Source organism: Lissotriton vulgaris, chromosome 12, assembly GCF_964263255.1.
Source record: "Lissotriton vulgaris chromosome 12, aLisVul1.2, whole genome shotgun sequence".
NCBI lineage: Eukaryota > Metazoa > Chordata > Amphibia > Caudata > Salamandridae > Lissotriton > Lissotriton vulgaris.
This window is the reverse complement of record NC_141700.1, coordinates 525,351,495-525,363,801: the sequence shown is the minus strand read 5'-3', so window position 1 is coordinate 525,363,801 and position 12,307 is coordinate 525,351,495. Positions and strand designations below refer to the sequence as shown.

At 48.3% G+C, this 12,307-nt stretch overlaps 1 protein-coding gene across 11 annotated transcripts in view; it reads right to left on the bottom strand.

Moving 5' to 3' along the window:
* CNOT1 (CCR4-NOT transcription complex subunit 1) overlaps positions 1-12,307 on the bottom strand; it is a 1,684,613-nt gene that overhangs the window by 1,229,894 nt on the left and 442,412 nt on the right. For all 11 annotated transcript variants that reach the window (XM_086945302.1, XM_086945307.1, XM_086945301.1 and 8 more), the window contains exons 11-12: positions 10,901-11,071; positions 1,832-1,959 (exon numbers count right to left, since the gene is read on the bottom strand). In XM_086945302.1, coding sequence (XP_086801428.1) covers positions 1,832-1,959; positions 10,901-11,071 — 299 coding nt within the window. The remainder of the gene's footprint in view (positions 1-1,831; positions 1,960-10,900; positions 11,072-12,307) is intronic.

Here is a 12,307-nt window from a genome sequence, read left to right as displayed (position 1 = left end):
CAGGTTCTCCTGATCTTCCTGCTCGACTCCCTCATCTTCTTCGGCATCAAAGATGTTCACCGGGTCAGGTGCAGTCTGCTGGGCCTCCTTCCGCGCAGCGCGTCGAAGGCGAATCGTCTTCTTGGAGCAGAACCGAGAACAAGCCATACAGCTGGCTTCATCGTGATCCGGAGACAGGCACTTGTTGCACACCGGGTGGACATCGATGTAAGGATACTTGGAGTTGCAAACGGGGCATCTCTTGAACGGGCTCCGTTCCATGATAGATCGTCGATAAGGCCTCTGGCGTCGACCGGGCCTTTAGTGTCGAAAAGCCACGCGGCTCCTCTAGATGTCCGGCTCGGGACAGAGCAGGAACAAGTACTGGTACCGTTCGCAAGACAATACCAACGATAACTAAAGGCCTTTTGGCCAAAGAGAAAGTTTATTATCGATTCCGAACTTGAGTTAACAAATAGACATCCGAACCCAATGGCGGAAAAAAACAATCTGAGGATGGAGTTGATGCCCATGCGCACTGTAGTCCAGGGGAGGAGCCACCTATCTCGTGATACTTCAAAGACTCTTCCAGGACAACCATGTGCAATCATCCGGACCCAACACTAGGCCGGATGCACAGATATGAATTCAGCAGCCCACATGCCTCGAACACATTCTTCTTGTCATTCTGTTATAGCCTCAATTACTAAATCTACTGGTGCAGATTAGTCTACATTGGGTCTTTGCTGATCCCCCCCCTGAGCATCCACCTATATGACATCAGTCTTTGTCTGAAATCTTATATCTTAATACTAGTCAGTTCTGTGTCACACCAAAGAAGGCACTGTGCAGTTGCTTGTGCATCTTTAAGGTTATGGGTTAAAAAGCTTCAAAAGTACAACAGTCCAAGATATGGTCTTTCGGAAGGCAAAAAATGCAGATGCACATCTGTCAACTTATGATGGCTCAAGAGATTCTTAAAAGAGAAAACTCACAGGCCATGCAATCCATGAGCCGCTATCCCATCCCCCCCACCATCAAAGCAGAAACAGAACCTCACTCCTTAAATTTTCGGCTAAGCTAGACATCGCCACACTTATCAATCGATCCCATCCATATCAAAGCACACTGGTGTAGAGCTTACTGTCATTTTCCACCCCAGTGTTCTTTGACCACCAAACCGAAGCCTTCAAAGTCGCTTCTGAATTCAGTAACAGAAAACTAAACCTGCAGACAGCTACCACATGAGATCACTTATAACGCAAGAGGGGCAGAAAAATGCCTCCAGTCTAGTCAATGCCCAAGGAAGAAAAAGAAAGTAGGTGAAGTTTCTACTCCCAAAAACTAGGCAATGGAAACTGGAATATGTGAACCGAGAAAAGTGGCCTCCATAAACAATACAAGAGGGACAATCCGCTGTCCAGGATGGAGAAAAGCTATGGAAAGTAAACTAGTGGCTACCTCATAAAGGACTTTGAATTGGTGCAGCCAAACAAAGTGAAGAGGCAACTACAATCGATCACAAGCATTTTTTTCAATGCTTGTTGGCTGCCAATGCCAGTTGGCTAAACTCAGAGTCCAAGGCCATCTCAGCTGAGATTTCAATACAGGTTCCACAACAATTTTATCCATACATATTTTAGACAGAAAGATGCATAATGGGGCAGCCATGGAAAGAACAAGACGGAATTTTTAAAAAAGGCAAGTTTTAAAATCAATACAAGTACATTTTAAACAGGCATTCACTTGGAAGCTACCACTATAGTGTAGGTAGCTGAAAAATAAGCAGCAGGAAATAACTAATGTGAGAATTACAGTTACACAGATATCTGATATCATCAACCCATCTTACCAGGTGGCAATTTCCCGATTATCATCCTCTGGCGGGGCTTTCAGGATGTCTGTCGAAACCGTGTGGCATGGATAGTCCGCAAAACAGAAGATTTCAGGATTTAGAAGGGAATGCTGAATGAAAGACAGCTGTGTCAAAGAAAAGAGAACATTTAACATCAAACCAGACTAATGCTTCTCTACCTTACCAGAATTGTTTTAATTTTACGCATAGGTGAACTTATCAGTAGGTCAAGGGAATTAACTAGGTTACCTGTGTAGAAGAAAATCGAAATTAGCTAAATGCACAGAGAACAAGTAAGCAAAATGGGATGTAATGCAGTGCATTTTTACTATGACCAAACTGTGCAGCAAAGGGATCTTGCAAACAGAAAAAGTATAAACAGGAAGTACCTATATGGATACATAGAATCTGATGCAAACAGACCTGACAGTGTATACACTAAGTTACTACCAAAAGTACTGCTTCATTCACAGATTACAAACGCCATTTTATTACTATTAATTACTGCCTTCCAACAATAATGAATATGCTACTTACCAGTATGCATCTGTTCTTGGCATGTAGGGCTGCTAACATTCATATCTTAGCATTAGATCGCCGCCTAGTGTTGGGTCCGGATGATCGCACATTGTTGTCCTGGAAGAGTCTTCGAAGTATCCTGAGATAGGTGGCTCCTCCCCTGGACTACAGTGCGCATGGGCATCGGCTCCATCCCCAGATTGTTTTTCGCCATTGTGGCAGAAGATGGAGTGAAAAGTGTAAAGGATGTCCATGCTAATGATTGAATACAATAGTATATCTGCAGCTGCGACAGGCACCGGGGAGGAGGGTGGGCGATATGAATGTTAGCAGCCCTACATGCCAAGAACAGATGCATACTGGTAAGTAGCATATTCAGTTCGAGGCATGTGGGCTGCTAAATTCATATCTTAGCATAGAATATATAGCAGTCCCTCCATCAGCGGCGGTTGCCCGTGCCAGCTGCAGAAACCTGAAAAAGTGTCTTGAGAATAGCCTGTCCTACAGCCGCTTGCTGCTTGGAATGCACATCAACACAGTAGTGTTTTGTAAAGGTATGTGGTGTAACCCACGTGGCTGCTCTGAAAATGTCCTCTAAAGGAATGTTCCCTAGGAAAGCCATGGATGCCCCCAATTTGCGTGTGGAGTGCGCCCTTGGGGGTACTGTTAAAGTGCGCTTGGCCTTTTGATAACAGATTTGAATGCACTTAACAATCCATCTGGCTATTCCTGCTTTGGAAATCGGGTTGCCTTTGTGTTGTGGTGAGAAGGCAACAAAAAGTTGTTTTGTTTTCCTAAAGAGTTGTGTCCTGTCTATGTAGTACATCAACGCCCTCCGTACGTCTAACGTATGGAGCATTCTTTCCGCCACTGTTTGTGGGTTTTGGAAGAATGCCGGCAAGTCGATAGTTTGGTTGAGATGAAATTGTGACACCACCTTCGGAAGGAATTTGGGGTTAGTACGTAGCACTACCCTATTTGGATGAATATGAATGAATGGCTCTTGGATTGTGAGCGCCTGTAGCTCACTAACACGCCTCAGTGACGTAATAGCAATTAGGAAAGCTACTTTCCACGTTAGGAATTGTAGTTCACACGAGTGCAGTGGCTCAAATGGTGGTCCCATCAGTCTGGTGAGGACCAAATTGAGGTTCCACACCGGAGCTGGCGGTGTTCTTGGGGGAATGACTCGTTTCAGACCTTCAAGGAAAGCTTTAATGGCAGGCACCCTGAAGACAGAGAGATGCTGCCTGTTTTGAAGGTAAGCTGCGATGGCGGATAGATGTATCCGAATAGAAGTGAACGCTAGCTTGCACTTGTAAAGATGTAACAGATAGCAAATGATGTTCGGGATAGATGCATCTAGCGGGTTTATGTCATTGGCTGCACAGTAAATGACAAAACGCTTCCATTTTGCGGCATAGCATGCTCTGGTTGTTGGTTTTCTCGCCTCCTTGATGATGTTCATGCATTCAGGAGGTAGGTTGAGGTATCCAAACTCTAAGACTTCAGGAGCCAGATCGCTAGGTTGAGCTGTTGCGGATCTGGATGCTGAATTTCTCCATGGTTCTGCGTCAAAAGCCTGGGCGTGAGGCGCAGTCTTTGATGCGGTACCACAGAGAATTCGAGGAACGTGGTGTACCAGGCCTGGCGCGCCCACGTTGGAGCAACTAGGATGAGTGTCATCGAGTGTTGCCTTATTTTTCTCGCCACCAGTGGTATCAGAGGTGTCGGGGGAAAAGCGTACGCAAATTTGCCTGACCAGTTCATCCATATCGCATTGCCCTGTGATTGCGGGTGTGGGAACCTGGCGGCGAAGCTTTGGCATTTTGCGTTCTCCCTTGTGGCGAACAGGTCTATCTCTGGACGACCCCACTTTTGGAAGTACGGCTGGAGTACTGATGGATGTATCTCCCACTCGTGCATTTGATGGCTGTATCTGCTGAGCAGATCCGCCATCTGATTGTCCTTCCCTGGGAGGTGTTCTGCCATGAGGAAGATGTTCCTCTGAATGGCCCACTTCCACATGCTCTGAGCCAGATGAGACAGCTGCGGTGAGTGGGTGCCCCCCTGCTTTTGGATGTAGTACATCGCGGTCATGTTGTCCGTCCGGACTAACACGACTTTGTTGCACAGATGTACAATGAAGGACTTGAGCGCCATGAAGATCGACATCAGTTCTAGATAGTTGATGTGCATCTTCTGTTGCTGCGTCGACCATAGTCCCTGCACCGTGTAAGTGAGCAGATGAGCTCCCCATCCCTGGAGAGATGCGTCCGTTGTCAGGATAACCTGTGGCACTGGCTCCTGGAACAGTCGGCCCTTGCAAAGGTTGTGTGGAGTCCACCAATGCAGAGAGTCGTATGCCCGACTGGTAACCAACACTAGGTCTGTTAATTGTCCCTGAGCCTGTGTCCACTGATTTGCTAAGCACTCCTGGAGCGGGCGCATATGCAGTCGTGCGTGAGGGACTATGAAGATGCAGGAGGCCATCATGCCTATCAACTGCATGAACACTCTCGCTGGAATTGAGTGTTTTGGTTTGAACTTCTGGATTAGAGACTGCATGCTGTCTATCCTGACTTGGTTTGGTTGAGCTTTGGCCGTCAGGGTGTTGATCGTCGCACCCAGAAACTGCCGGACATGTGCCGGCTGAAGATGCGACTTTGGGTAATTCAACGAGAAACCCAGGTCGTGAAGGAGGTGAATGGTAGTTGACATGTCCGCGGCGCACTGTTGTTCCGACCTGGCTTGAACGAGCCAGTCGTCCAGGTAGGGGTAGACATGGATGTTCTGCCTCCTGAGGTGCGCTGCTACTGTCGCCAGACACTTGGTAAACACCCTTGGGGCTGTGGTGACTCCGAAGGGTAGGACCTTGAACCGATAATGCTTGCCTTGGATAGTGAACCTGAGGTATTTTCTGTGGGACGGGTGTAGTGGAATGTGGAAATAAGCATCCTTGAGGTCTAAGGTTGCTAAGAAGTCTCCTTGGTTTAACAAGGGAAGAATCTGTTGCAGTGTAAGCATATGGAAATGTTCTGACAGTATATACAGATTGAGGGGACGGAGATCCAGAATTGGTCTGAGAGATCCGTCCTTCTTTGGAATAAGGAAGTACAGGGAATATACCCCTGTGCCTTCCTCCCCCACTGGCACGAGCTCGATTGCTCCTTTTTGCAGCATCACCACCACTTCCTGCTGCAATAAGTGCAAGTGCTCTGCGGACATAGGTCTTTGCCTTGGTGGAATGTTGGGTGGAGTGGATTTTAACTCTAGACAATAACCGTACTGGATAAGTTGTCGCACCCACCTGTCTGTGGTGATGTTGATCCAGACGGGCAGGAACTGCTGTAGTCTCCCCCCGACAGGTGTTAAGTGGTCGGGGGGCAGTGACCGAGAGTCACTGTTTGCTTGGGGTAGAGGAGCGTGAGTTGTTGTTTCCTCTGCCGCGTCCTCTGGTGCTGTTTCCCCTGTAGCCCCCCTTGTTCTGTTTGGGGTACGAGGATTGTGCTCCACCTCTAGAGAATTGTGATTGCTGACCCATCTGTCCTCTGGTGACTCCACGGGCACCTGAGCGACGAAAATTATTGCCACGAAACTGCTGTGATTGTAGGGCCCCCATAGACTTAGCAGTTTCGGTGTCTTTTTTAATTTTTTCTAGGGTGGTGTCAACATCTGGACCAAACAGTCTATCAGGATTGACTGGTTGATTAAGTATGGTTGATTGAATGTCAGGTTTAAACCCCGATATGCGGAGCCACGCCTGTCGTCTCAGCATAACGCTAGTGTTAATGGTCCTAGCGGCTGTGTCCGCGGCATCAAGTGCACACTTTATGGCCGCGTTGGAGATCAGTTGCCCTTCCTGTATAATCATTTTGGTGCCCTCTTGAAACTGCGGAGGCAGGTGTTGCACAATTTGCTCTAGGGTGTCGTAATGCGACCTATCATAACGTGCCAATAGTGCCTGTGTATTTGCAATACGCCAGAAATTGGCAGCCTGCGCAGCTACACGTTTGCCTCCTGCTTCTAGCACTTTGGACTCCTTATCCGGGGGAGGAGCTTCACCCGTTGTTTGGGAGTTGGCCCTTTTTCGGGCATTTGCGACCACCAGGGAGTCAAGCGGCAACTGTCCCCGAATGTATGCAGGATCTGCAGGTGCTGGTCTGTATTTCTTTTCAATACGTGGATTGACCACCCTCGCCCTGGTAGGCTCTTTAAAGATGTCCGCAGCATGCTTGAGGACTCCTTTGAGCATAGGCAGTGTCTTTACAGTTCTGTTAAACTGAAAAAGTGTCGAATAGAAAGTCTTCTTCAACTGGGTCAGCATGCATGTCCACATCATGATTAGCAGCTGCCCTCTCAATGAGTGCATGGAAACCTGCAGAATCCTCTGTTGGGGATGCACGTGCACTGAAAGGCTGTGGGTCCTGCCCCACATTTTGGGTGTCTTGGTCCCCAATGTCATCATATGAATCCGGCTGTGAATCTGGTTCATTGACTGGGAAAGTGTATTGGCCATCTTCATCATAACCCTCACTTTCAGAGTGGTCGGGAGACGGAGTTGGGCTCCGTCTTGGAGGAGGCTGGATAGGTTCCATGAGGCCTGAGGCGTCTTGGGGAAACTTTTTCTTCTTTAGGGGTATGACATAGTCCACCGGCTGTGAAGTGATCCTCCTCTTGTAAAGGGTCAATTTGCCAGTGTCTGCATCGATAAAGCACTCAGAATCCTCTTCTGAGTTGAGTCCTCGACCTGAAGGTGCCCCTGCCGTCGAAGAATCCGACTTCTTTGGCGTCGATTTTGTTGAAAAGGCCTTCGGCGCCTCTTTTGGCGGCAGGAGGAAGAGGAGTTTACTCGCAGGCTTGACCGGAATGTCTATCGCCTTCTGCGGCGATGGCGCCGACGAAGCAGAGGCCATCTCCCTAATTCTTTGTATTGAAGAAGCGATGGGGGACGCGTCACTGACAGTGGCCTTTGGCACCGACGAGGAGGCCTTGCCTTCGGATCCGACGTCGTGTTGGCCCTTCTGAGTTTTGGACGATGATGCCGCGTCCGCCGACCCAGAGTCCTTGGACCGATGCGCAGATGTGCCAGCCTTCGATCCGTGTGACTTTGACGGCATTGCTTCTACCACGCGTCCGACAACCGAAGTCCCAGTCGGAGCTGGAGCCGTGTCGCTGGCTTTGGCGGGCTTAGCCGGCGCCGCAGCGCTTGACCTGTGCGTGCCACTCTTCTTAGAGGATCCCTCCTCTGGCGCCGATTTCGACACTGTGGGATCGACAGATTTCTTCGACTTCTGTGGACCGGAGGTCGACGGAGTCGATGAAGCAGCGGGCTTAGTCGTTTTCGCTGGTACGGCCGCCATCTTAGGGACGCTCGAGTCTTTAAGTTTCGGTTTCGGTTCGGCCATTTTAGGTGTAGTCGATACCGTAGGTTTCAGTTTCGGTTTCGATACCCTATGCGCAGCAAGTATGTCCGTGGCCGGGCCTGAAGGCGGGGCCGTGGCTTGCGCTACGGGGTCTTGGGTAAGGCCGACAGGCGATCCCGTGACCCGCTCTTTATGTCCGTAAACTTCGGGGCATAGCTCGTCCCCTGAGCTATCTTCCGCGGCCCCATAAACCTCTTCGACGTCCCCTACCTCGTCGACGTATTCAAGGCCTTGACTCACGACTCCGTCGTCGTCTTCCGGATCTGCCTCGACCTCCGTCTCGGGCGGGGAGATTTGAAGATGATGGCTCTGGTCCTCCTTTTCTCGGTCGTCGAAGATGTTTTCTGGATCCGGGGCCGCTTGTTTGGCCACAAGGCGCACCGCGCGCCGAATCGTGAGTGTCTTCTTTGACCTGAAACTCGCGCAGGCCATGCAGTTGTTTTCGTTATGGTCTGGTGAAAGGCATTTGTTACAGACCGGGTGTACGTCTATATGTGGGTATTTGGACCCACAGAGCGGACAGAGTTTAAACGGACTCCGCTCCATGCTGGAAAGTCGCTGTCGAGTCGCGATGAGAAGGCCTCGATGTCCGAAGAGTGCAAATACTCCGCTGATTCCGGCTCCGAGAGACGGAAGAACTCGAGACCGCACGCAAACAATACCGACGTAAAGAATACAAGGCCTTTTGGCCGTTTAAAGTTATGTTTTCTCGGTTCCGACAGAGAGACGTCGAGACCGCATCCGAACCCAATGGCGGAAAAAAACAATCTGGGGATGGAGCCGATGCCCATGCGCACTGTAGTCCAGGGGAGGAGCCACCTATCTCAGGATACTTCGAAGACTCTTCCAGGACAACAATGTGCGATCATCCGGACCCAACACTAGGCGGCGATCTAATGCTAAGATATGAATTTAGCAGCCCACATGCCTCGAACCTGACATTTTGATTACTTTGTTTTGTATAAGCTTTATTCGAGACATTTCTCATAAAAGCACATAAAATCAAGACAGTTACACAATAATACGTAGTTACAGAGTAAAAATTCATTAAACATGGAATACAGCTCATACTACATTTACTTATAAGAACCATTTATGCCGATAGTAATACATAAAACATTAATATAAGGAATACCTGATTACCTGCTACCCCCCTGGGACCGTCGTCTAATTGCCCAAGCCCAACCCAGATATTTGGCTACCCCTATGACTATCGAATCCTGGTTTGTTGTACGTAGGATTCTTAGAGCCACTGCACTGTCTCGTGTCCCCAGGTTTTTACATACCGGCGAGAGCCATTTTCTCCTCGGATGTGCGTAGGCTTGGCATACGAAGAGGAAATGGCCTATGCTCTCCTCGGCATTTTCACATGCTGGGCATAGGTTATTGGTGGGTCTGTGCCAGCCAGATGTCAGTTTCTTAAGGGGGATAGAACCTGATCTTAACTGAAAGACAAGTTTCCTGTCCATAGGTACCGTGATGTTATCCCAGTAATTTTCTAGGACAGGAAGGATTTTTGTCTCCAGGAAGCGACCAGACATAGAGTCAGCCCTGGTGTCTTTCAGCATCTTACCACCCACCCAATCCCAGTATTGTTCTTTGAGGGCTTCTTTGCTAGGGAAGATCTCTCCCTCTGGGTTATTCCAAAGATTTGAAAACCCTAAGTTTACTAACATGGTCTTCAGGTGTTTTAACCATTTTATCTTATGGAAGATATCTTCCTTGATTATCCATAAAAAACCCTCTGCATATTGTCTTATTTCTGGAGTCGTCCAAAGGCGTCTCCAGTAGAGGACTGGGCGCAATCGGGCTCTGTCTACAATGGTACGTCTACCCAGCTCCAAAAACAATGGGATTAGGGGGGTGCTCTGTGGGAGTCCTGTAATCCCTCGCATGAACTTGTTCTCGGAAGTCTGAAGAGCCACTAGACTATCCCAAGCCCATAGCTCCGCACCATATAGAAAGGCACCCAAAACCTTCGCATCATACACTGTTATTGCGGGTTTTATAGGTTTTGTTTTAGATTTGCGGTGTTCCCCCCCTTAGAGCACCTGAAAGCTGCTGGTGCTTTAAGACCACTTTATCCACATGATGCGTCCAGCCAATGCCCTCTGCGATCTGTACTCCCAGATACGTAAATTCAGTAACAATATCTAGCCTGCTGCTATTTAAGGTTACCTTGGGATAACTCCTGCGTCCTGTGGAAAAGGCCATTAGTTTTGTTTTACCCACATTTACCTCTAGCCCATGCTCCATGCAAAAAGCATCGAAAATGTTTAAAGCACGTTGCAGCCCCATGGGGGTCTTAGACAGGATGAGTGTCGTCGGCGAACATCAGGATTGGAACCCTGGTGTCCGCTAACGATGGGGCATCTACACTAGCCTTCATCATTCTCTCGACGATCCCGTTAATAAATAACGAGAAAAGTAGAGGGGCCATGGAACAGCCTTGTCGGACTCCCCTTTCCACAGGGAAATCCGCTGTTGTCTCCCCGCTTCCACCCCACTGGACTCTAGCGAAGTTGGATTCGTGCAGTCGCATGATTAATGTTAGCAGATCAGCAGGAATCCCCAGCTTTTGGAGAACCGACCATAGCTTGTACCGGGGGACTAGGTCGAACGCCGCCCGCAGGTCGACAAACGCGACATACTTCCCCTTCCCAGTACAACGGTCTTCCACCGCAATATGGTGAAGCGGAAGACCTGATCAATGGTACTGGTAGCTCGCCTGAATCCCGCTTGGTATGGAGAGAGGGCGTTGTTGCCTTCTACCCAGTCCATAAGCTGGTTTGTTACCATTCTACCAACTACTTTCTGTATGGTGGCTATTAAACTTATAGGCCTATAGTTAGCAGGCAGTGAGCGATCACCCTTCTTGTGGATGGGGATTATGGTTGCACCCTTCCAAATGTCTGGGACCACAGCCCCCTTCGCTAGGGCATTTGCTACAAGGAGGATATATCTCGCCCATCTAGTTACATCGTGTTTTAAAATATCAGGGGGAATACCATCTGGACCTGGCGCCCTCCCACATTTCGCGGAACCAATGGCAATTTCCGCTTCTCTGATTACAAAATGGAAGAGCTAGGTTACACACAAAAAAACACACTAAAGGCCTTACCTGGCCCTCTGCATGTTTCCAGGGCCGATATATCAAATCAACTGGAAATACATCCATGCCCAAGCCCCTTTGGATGCCATAAACCACGATCTGAAGTCCTTTGCTGTCCCGCATTAAAAACCCAGGATGATCCAGTTCGTAGGTCACTTCTTTAAAGTTCAAGCTGGGATTCTGAAAGATTAATACAATTTAGGTCAATAGACAACTAAATACAGCAATTACATCAACTTACGCAAATAACCTTTGAGTGAGAATCATAAATAAGTTATTTACCTGTAATCCCAGATCTCTTCCAGGGGAATTCTCATCAAAGTCAAACACTGAATATTCCCGCCTACGTGTTGGGGCCACAGAGCACACACTTCTGTCAAAACAAAAGCATTTCATGCATATGGTGATGCAGAAATTATGCAAATCATGAAGCAAAGAACTCTGGGTAGTTCTCAAGTTTAGGTTGAAAGCAGCTCAAATATAGAGCACTCAACACCAGCGACTGCTTTTCTTTCAAAGTCAGTAAGCATACGATTAGCACATGCGATCCTTGCCGAGCTGTAAACTGACCAAAGAGTTCTCTGCTATGTTTGCATAACACACACACCTCTACACCCACACACACACCTCTACACCCACACACACACCTCTACACCCACACACACACCCCCACACACACCCCCACACACACACACCCCCCCACACACACACCCCCACACACACACACACCCCCACACACACACACACACCTACACACACACACACACCCCTACACACACACACACACACACACCCCTACACACACACACACACACACCCACCTACACACACACACACACACCCACCTACACACACACACACACCTACACACACACACCCACCTACACACACACACACACCCACCTACACACACACACACACACACCTACACACACACACACACACCTACACACACACCTACACACACACCTACACACACACCTACACACACACCTACACACACACCTACACACACACCTACACACACACCTACACACACACACACACCTACACACACCGTACTTACCAGTAACCTGAATTTTCTTCCATAGGAAACCATTGACTTTTTGTGAAATTTCTTTTAAGTGTCTATTTTTGCAAACTACAAATATTCTTTAAAAATCGTACTAACTACCAAAACGTAATTACTTACCTGTTTTAGATAGAGGTCCCAGTGCTGAACCTAGGAGTCCAGTACTGGATTACAAAAGTAATGTGAACATACTGTACCTGCAAATTGAATTTACTTCCATGGGATAACATTGGTAATTTCAACTGAAAAAGTTTCCAAGTGTCAACTTTTAAAACACAATATTATTTACAGCTCAAGTCCCGGGACTGAATCCAGGATCCAGCCGTGTGGTTAGAAAAGTAATC